The sequence below is a fragment of the Podarcis cretensis genome, assembly GCF_951804945.1.
Source record: "Podarcis cretensis genome assembly, chromosome: 2".
Classification (NCBI taxonomy): domain Eukaryota; kingdom Metazoa; phylum Chordata; class Lepidosauria; order Squamata; family Lacertidae; genus Podarcis; species Podarcis cretensis.
In genome coordinates, this window is record NC_137171.1 from 58,718,664 (window position 1) to 58,736,166 (window position 17,503).

Below are 17,503 nucleotides of genomic sequence, written 5' to 3' on the forward strand. Positions count from 1 at the left end.
GTTAGCCCACCCTCTGCCGAAAAGGCCTCCAGATGGTGGGGAGGGCGAGGAGGAAAAGCACTTTACTGCAACAATAACAGATTACGGAGGCACGCTTAACTCTGCTGACATTTGGTCTGTGAATGAGATCTCCCCCTTTGTAGGGGTTCATTGGGTGGGAGTTCAGACGCTGCTTGGATGGGACAATATAAGCAGATAGACAGCCAGATTAGATGGAGTTAGCTTTTATCTCCTGATCCCCTATTAAAACTGTTTGGGTGATTCACGCCATTGAAGATTCCCATCTGTGGCTTTCTTTCTTTCTTTCTTTCTTTCTTTCTTTCTTTCTTTCTTTCTTTCTTTCTTTCTCTGCAAACAGTATCAGCCCCCAAGCGCTAATGCATTATATAGTGCCCAACAGCTTACCATTTAGTTCTGTCGAGAAATTTTCATTTTTGTAGTGCACACCTCTGCAGTCACGCCTGCAAGTGAAAACATAGTACTGGTTGTATGGATTTCTGGCTTCCATTTCCAATTTCCTTCTACCACATCTTAGAACAAGACGGTGTTTCTCTCTTGTAACAATTTCCAGAGGGGTTAGCTGTGTTAGTTTCTTGCAGCAAACACCGAAATGAAACAATTTCCCTCTGACCTTGCTGTTTACAATTCCTAACCACCAGCAGCTTCCAACCATGCGTACAGATAGATAGATAGATACCTGTAACTCAGGACACTTCATGCATCTGATAATGTGGACTGTATTCCATAAAAAATCTTTGTCTTTAAGGTACCACAGGATTCTTTGTTGTTTTCTCTCTTGTGCTCCAGTACTTCCATTTCACCAGAATATATTGATAAAAAGGTCCCAGCCGTTGCATACCCAGATTTACTAATATCTCTGTTCATAGACACCTACCTATAACTTAGCCTGACATGAAGCCCTAAACTATCCACATGAGAAGATACTGTTTTATGTTGAGTTTAATACACTGGGTGCAAATTCTGTGTTTTATCGATGGTAGGTAGAAATGGGTTAGGGTTGGTTAGGCAAGTGAAGAGTTGAAGCTATCTGGGATGCTGGTGTTAAGGGCTTGGCAGAGCTAGGAACTCAAAAGCTTTGCATCAGCAGGACTATCTTGGATGGTTTCAGGACCATGGCTAGAGTGCCTATAATATTCTCTGACAGGCAGGTAACACCGACCATGTTTGAACAATCAGATCTTTGTTTAATAAACCAAAATGCTCACGAGCTCATGGTTTAGTGTGAAGTTTGAAAGTGTCCCATGTAACATGAGAGCAGAGAGCAAGAGCGTACTTGCGCAGGATGCAGAGCTCAAGGGAACAACGCATTTAAGCAAAGCAAAAGCCATTCCAGATTCCTGCAGGCAATCCCTTGCTTGGATGCAGGGGGAGGCAGAGCTGAAGTATCACTACAACTTAAACCATAGGATACTTGAAATGTCATTCCTTCCTATTGTTTAAGTTGCAGCATGTGATTCTCATTTAACATGCTTTAAAAATGGGAATAAACAGATTCAATTCCTCTTAGGTGTGATAGCTATAAATGGAACCTCCATGGCCAGAGGCATCCATCTATTGATTATTGGATGCTGGGAACTTTCATCCAGGGGGCGGTGAGTGGGCTTTGCTTCCAAGTCTCCCTCGGGGTATCTGATTGGCTGCTGTTGCAGACAAAAAGGTAGACCAGACCGTGTCACATTGCTTTGCTCAAGCATTGCTGCTTGCTGCTTGTTTTCTGTACCAGTTTTGCACTGATGGGGAGCTTCCAATGTTAACTTTTTAAACTGACGCTGTTGGCTAAACCTGCTGCGATAAATCCCTGCCCTGTTCCACAGTTGTTTTTGCCTGTGTCACTTACTGAAGAAGCTGCTCTTGCCAAGGTTTCAAAATGCCTATTTTCTGGACAAAGCTAAGAGCTTCTCCTGTGTCTTCTTTCTTCTTGGTCTCTCTACTTCTTCCGGATGCTATCAGTCACGTCACCCTCTGATTCTTCTCTTCTTCAGGCTGTCTTCTTCCAAAACTCTTCTTGTCTCTCCAACTGCCTTTTATTTGGTCAATTCTGTTTGGTTCTAGAGAACTTAGCCTTTATTTCCCTCCTCTTCTCACTCTGTATGTTTGTCTTCAGATGTTTTCTTTTTCTCCCTTTATGTTGAGGAGTCTCCAGTCTGCATTTCCACCCCTGCCTCTCTCAGTTGTCACTATGGCTGGAATCCAGACATATCCACAATGGACCGAGAGGGCCAGCTCTTTGCCTCCTGTTTTCAATGTGCAAGTTCCCACTGCAGAAGAGGCAAGCTACTTTGTAGCATTGAATAGCAGCTTGTTTCTTGGACAGTGGGAATTTCTGGTGCTTTTGCCCTGAAGTCAACTCTTCCATTGTGAACCACCGTGGGATGTTCAGATGAAGGATGGTATACAAATTTAATAAATAACAACAACCTCCATCTTTCTTCATGTCATGCTGCCCATTGAAATTCAACACAGCAAAGACAACATTCCCAATCTCTTTAGCAAATCTGTTTCCTCTCCTTGGTTGTTGTTTTTTTTTGGGGGGGGGCACTGGTTATTGTCAGATACTTTGTAGTCTCCTTCAAGCAGCCCTGGTCCTCTTGCCATCCTTCAGTTTCAATATCGATGCTGTTTTTTGTTTCTTTGTTTTAGGTCTTTAAAATCCTGAAGCGTTTAAAGGAGGCTTTTCAGAGATGGAGAGAAAAAGAGCAAGGTTTAAAATGGGCATAAAATGCTGTCATTAAACCACATCCAATATATGGGCAGGCAGATTGTCATGGTCACCAATCCTAATAGATATGCAGCGCTTAGCAGACTAGGCATCTGGTGGAGGCTTTGCTTTATCTTGTTTGCTCTGTCCCTTTAGGAGATAGTCACTTGGCAATACTCAGTAACTTAAAACCACCTCTAGCCTGATATAGTGACAGAGAACAGCAAACACATGGAATGTATTTCTAAAAGGGCAACAGTGTTCATTATGTTTTAGGAAAAAAAGGTCCTAGATTAGCATTGGGCTTCCTTTCCTTTTTTATTAGCTGTCTTATTGCCTGATAACTAGATATGCAAAACTGCAAGGATTCTGACATCTTTTGCAAATCCTGCCTTGTGTTTAATTAGCATTTATCTTAATCTCATTTTAATTTTTTTTCCACACCCAGCAGCGCAATCAAATGCTACTGCGGCATTTTTTAACAATTATGTTATGTTGGCAGATAGAGACTTCAAGGAAGCTGACCTTTCTCAAGCCCAGACTTATAAAAGAGTAGGCTGTTAATTATGTTTTTATTGGAAGATGCATCCCGACTGCGTCTGGGCAGTCCAGCTTTGCTCTGTTTAGATGGGGTTGGAAATGTTCTCCAAACAAATGTGGAGGACAGAAAGAGCTGCTGGTGTGGAAAGAGGGGGCCCTGACTTTAGAAGAAAAGGTTGCTTATGTTTTTGTACTTTAGCTTTAATTGGGTTATCAGCTGCAGCTTCAAGGCTTAAATGAACTGACCTAAATATTAGATCTCTGTTGGGGTTAAATGTTCCCCCTTCCTATAAAGATTTGGTTTCCAAAGTAACTTCTGGAGCGTTTTAGCTCTGTGTTGAAAGTATAAAACTGCCTTTGAATCATTTATTACTGTTCACGCTGAGCAGTAGTTAGCTTGTCGAGAATAAGCACTCAAAACAAATTAAAAGGCATCTGAAGAAAACACCTGATCCATCTCTGTCCTCATGTAAGATCAGAGAATTCGCTAGAGAGAGACTGATTAGAGCTGGTGGTATTTGAGTATTATTGCCAGTTTTGTAGATTATCATTTCAGATAATAACATATAGCAGAAGGAAGGCAAAATTATCCATTTTCATTTACAAATGACCCTTTATTTCCTGAGAAGCGGGGCGGCTGTAGTTAAATCAAAGGCTAATTCTTGACAGAAAAGCATTATTTGCCATGATGGAATTGTTGTTCTTGTTGCTGTTAGGATGTTATTTCTTTTACCCTCACAGTGTACATTAGGGGAATCTATAGAAGGAAAATAGGAAGGAGATGGGGGATGAAATATTCTCATCAGAGCAAGACTCAGCATAGATATTGGTGTTGCAGTTTCATGTGTCACTGAGAATCTGGTTGGGTTTGGCTGCAGACATTGTCAAGAAAGACAATGGCTACCATTTTGTTTACTATTCCCACCCTTTCTCTGAATAACCTTTCCCCTTTCTACCCCCCCCCAAGATGATAACCCCCCATTCTTCTAAGAGAAAACGAAACAATAAAATACATGTATATTTTGTAAGCCACTTTGAATTACTTTTGAGTTATTGTAAAAGAAAAGTGACTAATAAGTACTAATATTATATCTTAAGTCAAGATGGTGATCTGATTTCAGGGAGGTATAGTTTGTGGCAAACAGGAGTCCTATCAGTCTGGGCCATTTCAGGAGCGAAGATAAAATCTGCAGTCAACAAAGAGCTGCAGAACATCACAGCTTTGTGACAAGTGTAGTTGCATGAGTCACCTACAGAAAGGCAATGTGTGAAGTGGTCTTTCTTCAAAACAAGGTTTGCTGTAAAAGAAAAAAAATGTTTAAGCTTGTAGACAGGTAAGAGCACTTCCATTGTGTCCAGCAGCTGCAGAATGTTCCTAGGTATTATTACTCAGAACTAGGAAAATTCTTTCCAACTTGCTGAGAGGCCTCACTTCTGGGAGAAGAGACAAAGAGCTTTCATTAGCTCAACTAATGATACAGTGTTGATTCATACAAATACCAGCCAGGAAATCCCCTACTCATGGTGGAGGTAGACTCCATGCACATGCTTACCACCACAGTACACACATACATCTAGTTCCCTGTGAGCCTTCTAGCTTGAAAACAGTGTACAGTATAAAGTTTGAATAAATTGGGCGGTATGTATACTTACCTGTATTGGTTCACAAGTACACATGGTGCAGATGTTATGGATGCCCTATGCATGTTGTTGGAGTCTTGTAACCCACCACTTACAAGGCGTTCCCAAGGCTGATAAATATACGAACAAGTTTGCCTTCAGGACCACGCTAAAATGTGGGCTTTCAAAATTTCCACTGGTGCTTGTATACACTTCTGTCTCAATCAGGTCATGCAGAAAAGTTAAGATGGGAGAAGTCAGAAAGCGAAGAAGCTTCCACCACTTCTAGCAACCATCTGCACCTCCTTATTTTAAAGACAGAGGGTGGGATTCACCTGCTCCCCTCCATGTGCCCCCTGAACCTCCAGAACAGCAGGGGAGGGGAAGAGTGGGATGTTTTGCCAGGCAGGCTGATATGCTTGTGCAGGGGGGACACTTGTAACAGCATGACATTGAATTCTACTCAGAGTATTTATGTAAACCTGGGACACTTTCTTTCAGAGGGATTACTCTGTATTTACTAGTAATGTACTAGAGTGCCATGGATTTGTAGTATTCATAAATAAAAATACAAGCTGAGTCCTCACCAGCTTGTAAGAACCACCCTAATTATTATAAGTGGTATATGATCTCGCATGAACTTCCTCAAGGCATAGTCTAAAAAAGTAAAAGGTGACCTGAGTTACCCAGGCTAGAAAGATTTGCCTGGTTCTGTGCCAGCATTCAAGTGCCACACTCTACTTAACATGTGGGTGAAACACAATCATCTCAGCTGAAAGACATCTAGCAAGAACTGATATGACTTTCTGCTAGCCTTTTGTTGGCTGTACAACAATTGTGCCATGAGCGTTAAACTGGTCAGTTTTTGTGTTTCTGATCATTAGTAGATTATATGGTTGGGGTCTTTGGCTTCTGTAAACTAATTAATGGCATTTTTCTTAACACTGCTACAATTAGCTTGGTCCTTTTCCAGTTTGCTTTTGGCATAAACCCAGTGGAGAGTCAAGAAGCATGCTAGTAGTCATGCTTACTTCTGGTAACAAGGCAATGCAACCTTTAGTTTTGTGGGGTTGCTGCTGTGTTTTAATCCTTATGTTTAACAATCCAGCATCTTGATGGTTGCTGAATTGGGCTCTGATTTGAAAAGAATGCTTTCTAAAGATCCAGGTGTGGGAGGGTGGTTTTTTTTTAAAAAATTTGCTGCTCTGCCTGCAATAATATATAAAAGAGTAACATGTATGAGAATCAGGTGACTGCAGTTGCACTGCTGCATTTATCTGGACCAGCCATTCAATTACAAGAAAGAAAACATCAACATGCCCTAGGAAAGGCTAGCACAGTGGAAAACCTGAGTCATTTCAGTTGCTAAATTAGTTTTAAATTAAATGTTTCTGAGGCTGTACTAAGTTCACCCATTGTCTGGAAAAAGGACAGCGTTTGGACTTTTGCTCAAGCAACTGGCGGCTTCCATATTAATGTGGAGTGCCATATGAAACTTGGAACACCTATTCATCCTCTGATTTACACAGAAGTAAGATGGAGTAACTTTTCATTTGATACATGCCAATTTCAAATCATGCTCAGAGTTCTATTTATTTTTATTTTCCTTGATACAGTCAAGGAATAAAGGCAATGAAAATAAAGAGAAAGATCAGCAACGGAGCATAGCAATTTGCAGTGCAGTATTATGTAGTTAAAGTAAATACAACCAGAACAAAACTAAAAGAAGGAAGCAGTGGGTGATGGGAGGAAGAAAAGCGGGAGGAGAATAGGTCCTGGCAGAACCTGATGGGCGTGTGCTTCCTTCAAACAGTTTCCAGTACAACTCCCAAATGTCCAAGTGTCTATTGTGCCACCTACTGAAGGTAGCTTTCCCCCCATATGGTGCCAGAGTAGATGAGCCCTCTGAGCGATTGTGGGTGTGGTAGGAGTGGAGATATATATGCTCTTTCCACTAGTCTTTGGACCAGCAACAGGGCACGCAAAGTCTAATTACTTTGCTCCTCTGTCAGGACCCACAGCACTGCAGGATAACAGAACATAGCGTGAGCATCAAAGAATTTTGGGGATTTTCCCAGGACCAAGGCAGTATGGAGAATCCCCTCAGGACAGAGATCAGTCTGGGTGGCATGTTCATTTTTATCACAGGAACCTTGCCCCACAGACTCTGGGGTAAACATTTCCACCATTCCTAGTCATGCTGTATTTCCTTGATTGAATGCATAAGTTTGCAGTTGACCACGTTGCCGCTATCTCTGGGAACTAGAATTCCCAGATATGCTAGTTTAGCGGGACACAAACCGAAATTCCAAGCCTTGTAAAAACTGTGGGGCAGGACACCATCAAGGGATACAACTTCTGGTTTGGACCAGTTCATGCTGTATCCTGAGAGGTGTCCAAAGTAATGGATGAGTGTTGTCAGTAAGTGACACAGGCTCAGTGCCATTTGTTTGAACCAGAAATGCTATCTACCTCACCATAGAGGACATGGGCACTAGCTTTTTAGATTTCTTCCTCTGGCATCTCACTGCTGCTTTTTGTTCCCTTGTGTCAAGGAGGAAGGGATTGGGTGACATTCAGCTGAATATTTTTTCCTCCCCCCTCCCCCCATGGAGACTCATTTGATGAGCAGTGTGGCAGCCTTAGTTAGGACATTCCTCGTTCTTCAGTAATATCAGAACCTATATTCCCCTCTTTGCCTTTCTTTCTTGTCAAACTTCTTTTGTTATTGGGAGCGGATTGGATAGGCCCAACTGTTGGCTCACTTGCGCTCTTGTGTGTCCATTTTAGAGCATTTTGTTACGCTGTAGAAGTGTGTCGCTGTGCATTAGTTTGGCTGGGACACTGGAAATCCACACTTGGCCAAGAAGCCCTCTGGGTGGCCCTGAGGAAGTCACTGTCTATTAACGCAGACTTCTTAATATGGTCCTTATGAGGCTAAAACATCTCTCTGAACTCCCTAGAGAGCACAGGGGTGGGGCACATTCACTCCTAGGCCAGAGGCAAAAGTGGGAACAGCAAAGGAAGCAGTGCACCTCCGTACAGTGACTCTATTCCAGCTGTGTAAAGGCCACAGGGTTCTGTGCAAGCAAGAGGCATTATTGCAGTTCAAGACATATTGCAGGCAAATGAAGGCACTTGAGAAAGACATGGAGCTGGGTATATGTTAATGAATCGACAACAAGTAATTATGGATTATTGTTCCAGTAATGGATGTTGGAGGGTTTTTTTTGAGATAAAGTCTTCATACTGGGCTGGAGGAGGACATTTAGTGATAACTAAATGGAGACCCCCTTTTAGACTTTTTGTGTGGAAATGAAAATGAATGAACTTGGGGTGTCGGGGGTTGAAGATTGGAAAATAATGTGATAACAATAATTACGTGACAAAATATAATGATATATATTAACAATATTTCAGCTGCTACTAGCACCACCAGTATTACTACTACTACTGTTAGCAAGAAGTCAAAATCCTTTATGCGTCCAAGCTAAGCATATGCATCTTTTGAGGAGTAACTCTGCTCTGACTTTAAAAAAAATAATTCCCTGGAACAGTTCACAGCATGTATATGCTAAAGGAGATGACTCATCAGAGAAAACAGTTTCAATCAGTCAATCTTTGTGGGTTAGAGTGAATTGCTGGGAAATTTCAAGAAACTACAGAGACAAGAAAACAAACAGAAAGTAGGGTTCAGTGAAGCTACCCTGCAGTACTAATTCCAGTAGTTATCTCCGTGAGTGAGACTGTGCTGACAAATGGATTCCTAGTGAAGCAAGTACCCTTAAGTCCTCCTGGGATACAGAGACATTCCCTTCAAAAATTATTTGTTTTGCACTTCCAACTCTTTCTTCAGAGTAACTTGCACACAATTGGTTCCAAGTTTCCTTGACAGTGGTTCCTTTTGACAATATTCAGTACTGATGTAAGAGCTCAGCATGTATATAAGAGCTAACTTATTAGCTACTGTATTTTTCGTCCTATAGGGCGCACCGGCCCATAGGACGCACCTCGTTTTTTTGGGGGGGAAATGAATAAAAAAAATTATTTCTCCCCCCAGCCACAGCTGCCGCCCCAAGCCTTGCGCACACCTGCGCGAAGCACGGGGCGCCCTCCGGAGGGCTCCCCGTGCTTCAGGCTGCAGGCTGCCGCCCCAAGCCTCGCGCGCCCGGCGGGACCTCCCGCCGGGCTTGCAAGGCTTGCGGATAGCTTCCTGAAGCCTGGAGAGCGAGAGGGGTCGGTGCACACCGATGCCTCTCGCTCTCCAGGCTTCAGCGAAAGCCTGCATTCGCCCCATAGGACGCACACACATTTCCCCTTCATTTTTGGAGGGAAAAAGTGCGTCCTATGGGGCAAAAAATATGGTACATTTGCTTTTGTGTATCTAATAACTTCCCTTAATTATCTAAGGCCTGAAGAGGTTCCCCCCATATATACATGGTACAGCCAGGTGGTAGACATGAATTTCTACTCCCAAAGGCCAAGGATGTGTCCTGCCTCTCACTGTCCCACTCTCATCTTCTTCTCCAGGTTTTTCGTACCGATCTGATAACAGCTATGAAAATCCCAGATTCTTACCAACTGAGCCCAGATGAGTACTACATCCTTGCTGATCCCTGGAGGCAAGAGTGGGAGAAAGGTGTTCAGGTGCCAGCAAATACAGAAACAATCCCTGAACCAGTGGTTAGGTAAGCCTGATGTTCTTCTGCTTGTGAGATACCTTCAGTTGGTTTTCCCCCTTCAGAGAGTGCCATGTTCTGCCTCCTATGATTTAATGAGGAATCTTTACATGATCCCAGTTGTATTGGGTAGCTTTATGGGGTTAACTTTTCCTGTGAGGGAGTTAAGAGTCAGGCCCAGTGTCACCATGTGGCATCCTCCAATAGCTGTTATGATATCAACAAACTGCTTTCTGATTTAGAGCTGTTTGATATGCCTGAGAGAATCTCATTTCTTCTTTGACTCACTTGGGTTCTGAGCTAGAAGGCAGAAACAGCATTAACTTAGCTGTGCTGCTGTTGGAATAGGATCAGTCCCAGCTTTAACCACTGCACCAGCAGAAATCGGATTGCAAGCATGAAATGGTTCAAAGGAGTTAGTTGTTAATGAGAGGGTTTATGTGCACCTGAAAATCTATCTTGGGTATGATTTTCCCTGAGGTGGCAATCCAAAACCTGCTTGCCTGGGTTAAGCCCAATTGAATTCAGTAGGACTTGCTTGTTACTAGACATGATTAGAATTGTGCTGTTACTCCAGATAATTTGAGTGGATTTTGGCCGCCAAAAGTCTACTGCAGGTTGTATTATATGGAATGCTGTTGGGGGATAATGAATCCCAGGCTGTTGCTATGCTTTCCATCCTCCTGATCTTTCCTATTCTGATGGCTTTGCAAAGTCACAGGACAACTATGGTAAGTTAAAGTCAAGTGTGTTTGAACATAAGTGATAAATGTCCCCCTGTATCACCAAATTCTGTTTTCAAAGATTTTCATAAATCCAAACTGGGCAGAACTGCATTCTATCTTCTTGTTTTCAGAGTTTCTTTCAGTGATACATTATATGGCAGGGATGTCCAACAGGTTGATTGCGGGGTGTCCCTGGTCAATCCTGGGACCCCGATGCCCCCCCCAAAAAAGCTCAACAACTTTGGCTCATCCTCATTTTTTTAATAGTGGGAGTAGATCGCAGTCTCTTGGAAGTTGGACGTACCTGTCATATAGGGTCACTTGAAACTCTGAAATTGTTCTCTATGTATTGCACATTTGACCATCCCCAGGAATGCATTCTTATAGAAACCATAATGTGGTCCAAGCTGCCTGTAGATGCAGCTTCAGGGAAGTGATTGCCACAACAAGTGTGCTGCCACAAGGACACAAATTTCCACTGGGAATCTGGCTTTTTCCTGGGGCATCCTGTGACTCCTCGTGGATGAGGCTGACTGTGAGACACCCCATGATTTTGAGAAGTATTGTTATTGTTGGGACATATTGGCACAACATACCTAAGTGAGTGGCCAGTGCTGAGAAGTTAATGGTGTTGAATAGGCTTTTGTCTTTCCCTTTTCATGGTATATCTTGTAGATCAGATGTTTATGGCTTGGTGCTGTGATAACCCGGGTTAAGACTTTATGATAGAATACAACTCTTAGTAAGTAATTGTTCAAGATTCTGCAAAAGAATTCTGGCACAGAACAGTTCCAAACCCAGATCTCCCATCTCCTGGCATCCTTATTAGCTTCTTATTAAACGCTGAAGCCCAAATGGAAAAGGTCCTATTTAAACTAATTCAAGGCTGCTCTTGCACATGATGTACTGCAAAAGCAACTGACTAGCATTTGAGCAGGCTTTGGCCAAGAACATCCCTGCCTCTGCATTTTGCCATTTCTTTTTTCTTTCCTGTGTCTTTTCAAGTCAACTTTGATATCGATATCAAAGATCCTGGGGCTTTCTGCACTTAAAAGATGTTACATGTAATTCTGAAGCCCACTCTTAATCTGTGAAAATCAGTGCGTTGAAAGTGCTCAGGAGGATTTTAAGCGCATTAAGGTGTTTTCAGATTTCATGCAGGAAATTCCTCCCCTCCCCCCAAAAAAGTATGGAAATATTTCAGTAAAGTCAATAACTGCCTGAAGCACAGCTTGTCCAGCAGTGACAGCAGCAACAGCTATTGGTGGAGGAAAGTTATGAAATAAACTTTTGTGCACTCATCTCCTTCCATAAGGATTTGGGGAAGGTTGGGGGATGAATGACACGACTGGAAAACAACCAAACTTCAATGAGGAATCTAAATGCGTCCAAAATGGAAGCCATAAAAATGGAATTTGAAGTTTATTTAATCCTTAAAGAAATGTTGGGTGGAATATCTATTTTTACCAACTTTGATATACAACCACAGTCTGTAGTCGTAAATGTCCTGCTCTAGAGCTGAAGGTTGATTTTGGTGCTGTGTCAAGATGAAAAGTGATAGCCTGACGTTGCCTGGGCCGGAGGTGCCTATTTAAAGACAGACTAAACGGGTTCACTTTTTTTTTTTTTTGGCAAGTATACTTTGCAGGCAAGCAGTTTGTTTAATGTGATCTGCTCTTTCACCCCACTGAGGAGGTAGCCAAAGGCTCTGGACTCAGCCCAGCACAGAGGTGGGCACCCATAAAGCCTTTGAAATCAAGGCTTAAATGTTCCTAACTCCATGTTGGACTGAGGACTCTGAATGATATACCGAGACCAAGGGATTGCATATGGAAGCTGTGTTGTACAGTGTTGCAAAGGGGGAGAAAAATGCTTTTGCATAAACCAAAAGCATTTTTCTTGAGTAAGGAAATGTGTCCAGTCCTAGGGCTGTTGTGCTTCAGTCTTCATTATTCTACCATCTTTTCTGAACTAATTGAATCATCTGCCACACACTATCAAGCCATTGTTGGCATTTCACAATACCATCTGAAGAACTCTTGACTCTTGGCAAAGGTTATACTGGACCCATTTGTTCTGCCCTATCAGATTTCCAAGGTTTAAGCAGTGGTTTGTGTAACCCCAGGCACTGATTTCCTACACCAGTCATGGGTAGACCTAAGGTTGGCAGGATCTACTTTTGACTGTTGCAACTAGAACCCCAAGATCCATCAACCAGAACTAGGTGCAAAATTGTGGCTCAGAGGCCAGAGCCAGAAGCAAAGTGGTGATTAAGAGATAGCCTCAATTAACTATTGCTCTCAATGAACCATACACTTGAATAATCTCCATATGCAAGTATAAATCTATATCCAAGGTACTACAAAAGAGAGATTTCAATGTATTTGAGGGGATATCCTATTTAGGGGCATTAGAAATGAAATTTTACTACAAATCATCCTACAATGTACTAGTAGATAGATCCTGATGTACTTTTTAGCCACTCTTGCAAGGGTCAGTGGTCTGAGACGATGAAATAAGTTTGATGTGGGATACCAGCAGCGCAGCCTGGAAGTGTCCTGCACTTGGGAATCAGGTGCTCTCAGATAGCCAGTCACATGCTATTGCCTGCTGCAGTCATTCAGTGTGTTCAACCCATCCCTTAGGGAGGCCACCTGAATCCCTTTCCAGCTCCAGAATGTCTGCCGCTGGTAGACTGGACCATCTCAAACTATACAGGAGCACCTTTCACAGTTCTGCAGGACGTGGCCCTTCTCTGTTGGCTGTGGATAGGGTGCCACCCAGCAGAGTTCATCTGTACTTCTATCCCTTTCCTACATCCATCCTTGCTCAGCCATCTGCATATCATTCTAAATTAGTGAGTCAAGATGGAAACCACAGCTTCCTGTGTCAGTAATGCAGGTGCATCTAAAGTGCCCGTTATTTCCTGTCAAGTGGCCATTTCAGTTTGCAACTTCTTACATTTTCTCATAGGCTAAAAACTAGAGTCCCACTTCCATAGGAACATTTCAAGGCAGCTTTTATCTCCTAAGCTAAGTTTCAAAATAAAGGAGTGACTTTTCAGGAGTGTTGCTACCGCCTTGCAAGTCTGTTGTATCTCAGTTGTGACCACATTTTAAGAATGGGTAGCATAACCACATGCCATAAATGACTGTAGTTAGCGCAGGCAATAGAGAGAACCAGGAGTGTGGAATATAAATAGTGACACTGACGGCTGTCTTTATGGCAGCAAACAGGAAGGAGGGACAGGGGATGTATGCATGTATTGTTCCTTCTCTGAATACCCCAGGGGCATAATCACTTGTCCAGGTGTTTTCCACTTTCTGTCATATGCTAGATGATAGTCCCGTTCAAAAGAGGAAGGCGGATTTCAAACACAGAGTTTATGACTTCTGGCTATAAACAACACTTTGCACGTTTCGCTTTATGACAAAAACATGCGCCCTCAACATTCTGTACATGTGAGACCCTGGAAATATGTTTTCTGTTTTGTTCAAAAGCAGGCTTCAAATAAAAACTGAATTTATGGAGGGGTTTCAGACTCTTCGGAAATTTTCTTTCAGATGTTACAAAGTCAGTCCTGGTTAGCTGATGTTAGAACTGCTGTAGGGAGACTTTGTGATGTCTGAAACCACGTTTCCCCCATAAAGATGAAGTAGCTACATAGTTGGCCCTTGAACAGTCGCTCTAATCTTTTTTTCCAGAGTGACTACCCTGGACCAGTTGAATAAGGAGCAGGTGCTTCAAGGCTTTACAAAGCTGCCCGTGTCTAATATATGAGTAGATTATTTGGATTGATTTTGTGCCATCTGAAAATAGTCACAAAACCCTCATGCCAAAGAAGCCTTGGAAAATCCCACACCTTACTTACAAGAGGGATTTGGCTACTCGTTAGAGAGGGATGGCTCTGCCATGCAGCTTAGCAACTACTGCCCTTTTTTCTGCAGTGTCCCCATTCCTACAGTATACACACCTGGGGAGGGCCTTAAAGCTGTTGAGGTGACATGTGGGGAATGAGGTAAGAATATGTGACTTACAGAACCTGTACATGAACAAAGTAGCAACTTTCTTCTTCTTTTTTACCAGTTATACCACATCCTTCCACTGCAACATTTGGAATCTCAGACCTTCCTCTTAATGTTTTCTTTTCAATTTGCTCAAATAAACAGCACAGATGACCTAATGCTTGCTCAAACAAAAATGGGCAATTGCCCCCTCTTTAAGGTCTCTTCATAATGGGACAGCGTAAATGCCTCTCTGAAAGTGAAAATGAAGGCGGTGGGGTTTTAAGCCAGCAAGGAGACAAATGCCCTGTGTTCTGTTGTGCTAATGCTGTCATTCTTGACAGTGATTTACACTGGAAATTCCTAGAGGGGAAAAGAGCCATACCAAGGTCTGGAAGCCACAAACACAGGCAATAGCATGTCATGACACATTTAGGAAATAATTCCGCTACATGCCATAGACAAATAATCTTCCTTAGTTAGCAAATGTTTAGATGATGCACAGATAATTTTTTTCCCCTGGGAGGGAAAGACGGAAGCAAGATAATTTCTCTGCCTGTTCCTCCTCTTCTCCCAGCAATGAAGTCATTGGCTTCTGAAGGGAAATATTTTTTTTGCTTTTCTTTTCATCTTTAAGCTTGGGTATCTATAAACTGACAGCCTACTTCCTCATTGCCTCTAGGTGTGCATGCCCCAGACTGAAAAATAGGATGTGGGACATATTTCTAGTGCTCCTGAATTCTGAAGCTTGGGGTAGGGAAGGCAAGAAGGATTTATTTAAAGATATATAAATATAATTAAATTAGATAGTGAAAGCCCCCTTGAAACCACTTGGTCAAGAAGTAAGAATGCTCCCATTACTGTTACTGAATACAAAGGAAGAAGTGATTTCTTGATGGTTTTCTTGGGTCTGAGCCCGTTTGATCCAGCCACAGTCCTCTCTCTTGTTCCCATTTAAAGTCTGCTTCATACCATGTATTAATTTCTTTGCTCTCCATTATCATTGTGTCTCTTACCTGGCAAAATTTTGGCACAGGCGTCTTGCATCATGAATTTGGGAAGGCAGCCTCCCAGTGCCTTACTCTTTGCACCACTGTGCTGGCATTCCAGAGATGATACCCACTGACCCGCTCTCCACCGCCATTCAGTATCATCACTGTGAAACCTGTCTTGCTTGAACCCATTTGCCTCCAGATTGTCTGCCCTGACAGCTATATTGCTCATGCTAGGCAATCGTTTCTTCACCATCCTTTTCTGTTAAAGTTCTGTTATTTCTTTATTTTTTTTGCAGAGAAGTTCATGGCAATTTTTTAAGAGACCAAATGGCTGCAACAATTTGAATTGATAGTCCCCTTCAATAGTTTCTCCAAATCATGTCGGGGAGAAAGAGTCAGACAGAGTAGGGCCCACAACGTGGCTCTGCCCCCAGAGTCACATCTCCTGCTAATCCTAGCCCTCACCACTCCACACCTCCATTAGGGCTGAAGATCTGAAGTGGGGATCCTGGCTCCCCATGTGATTGAGATCCCTGATCATGCAGGGTTCTCAGGCATGCAGGGAACCTGCACTTGTTGAATGCCACTCGTGAATCAGCCGAATAAAATGGTAGAGTTCAGTGGTAGAAACCACAGCTTGGAAACATTAAGTTCCAGTTTCAACTCCTGGCATTTCCAGTTAAAAAAGGATGTCCATAGCAGGGTACCTCCATAGCAGAGAACCTCTGCTTAAGGTTCTAGAGAACTAGATGGACCCCTGGTCTAACTGAGCTGAAGCAGTGGTCTTGCTCCTTATAAAGTGACTTTTTATTAATGCAAGGAAATGTTCAATTGGAAACTTGTTTCTGTTAAAAAGGAATTGGAACTGCTTATGGTTAAGCAGTTGATGATAGCTATATCCCCGTTTTTGCAGTACTGTACTGAAAGACCTCAAAATGCTTTGCAAACAGTCACAACTTTCTGACAGTGCCTTTTCTGTGTATACTCCATGTGTAATATGAATCTGTTTGTAAGTACATTCTGGGTCATTGAGCAACTGTTCTTGATTAGTGTTTTCACTAGACAGTGTCTTACAACAGCATCGAGATCTGGTGTATTAATACTTTTGAAACAGGGATGCTTGATGAGGACTTTTTTTCTGGGTGTGACAGGTTGTGAAATCAGTATCCTCTATAATTCTTGGATTTCACCTTAGTAACTGGTGAGGTGGTTCAAGTATCAAGATGAACCATTGTTTATCGTGATGACAACAATCTGCAACAAACCTTGGGCTTGAGTACTCTCCCTCCTCTCTTCTCAGACATGGCTGCAATGAGCAGATTATAAGGTTTTGCTCTGGTTGTTGTTGTTGTTATTGTTGTTGTTGTTGTTGTTGTTACAAACTAAAACTTAAGCCAGTTTGCCAATCTTAGCTATGGTTTGTTTGAAACAGGCCAGCTTCAAACCATTGAATTCATTGGGGTTTATTCCCAAGTACAGTGGTGCCCCGCAAGACGAACACCTCGCAAGACGGAAAACCCGCTAGACGAAAGGGTTTTCCGTTTTGGAGGCGCTTCGCAAAACGAATTTCCCTATGGGCTTGCTTCGCAAGACGAAAATGTCTTGCGAGTTCCTGCGGGGTTTTTCCCCTCCCCCCCTTTTCCTAAGCCCTAAGCCGCTTATCAGCTGATCCGCTAAAAGCCGCTAAACCGCTAATAGCGCTAATCCGCTAAGCTGTCAGTGGGCTTGCTTCGCAAGACGAAAAAACCGCTATACGAAGAGCCTCACGGAATGGATTAATTTCGTCTTGCGAGGCACCACTGTAAATGTACAGTGGTACCTCGGGTTAAGTACTTAATTCATTCCGGAGGTCCTTTCTTAACCTGAAACTTTTCTTAACCTGAAGCACCACTTTAGCTAATGGGGCCTCCTGCTGCCGCTGCGCCACCGGAGCACGATTTCTGTTCTCATCCTGAAGCAAAGTTCTTAACCTGAAGCACTATTTCTGGGTTAGCGGAGTCTGTAACCTGAAGCGTATGCAACCTGGAGCGTATGTAACCTGAGGTACCACTGTACTTAGGACTGCAGCTTTCATGTATGCACTGGCCTCGGGTGTAGCTTCCCTCTCCTACCCTGTAAACATGTAACTTTGAATTATTGTTTCTAGTCATTCCCATTCTGTATAAAGCTGTGCAAATGATACCATATTTTTTTAATGGCAATATACATTTCTTGCCTGAAT

General features: G+C 42.7%; 1 protein-coding gene across 1 annotated transcript in view; it reads left to right on the plus strand.

Moving 5' to 3' along the window:
• Positions 1-17,503, plus strand: part of JADE2 (jade family PHD finger 2) — a 144,117-nt gene that overhangs the window by 35,649 nt on the left and 90,965 nt on the right. Inside the window, exon 4 of the mRNA XM_079968102.1 lies at positions 9,410-9,567. Within this exon, the coding sequence (XP_079824228.1) occupies positions 9,410-9,567 (158 nt within the window). The remainder of the gene's footprint in view (positions 1-9,409; positions 9,568-17,503) is intronic.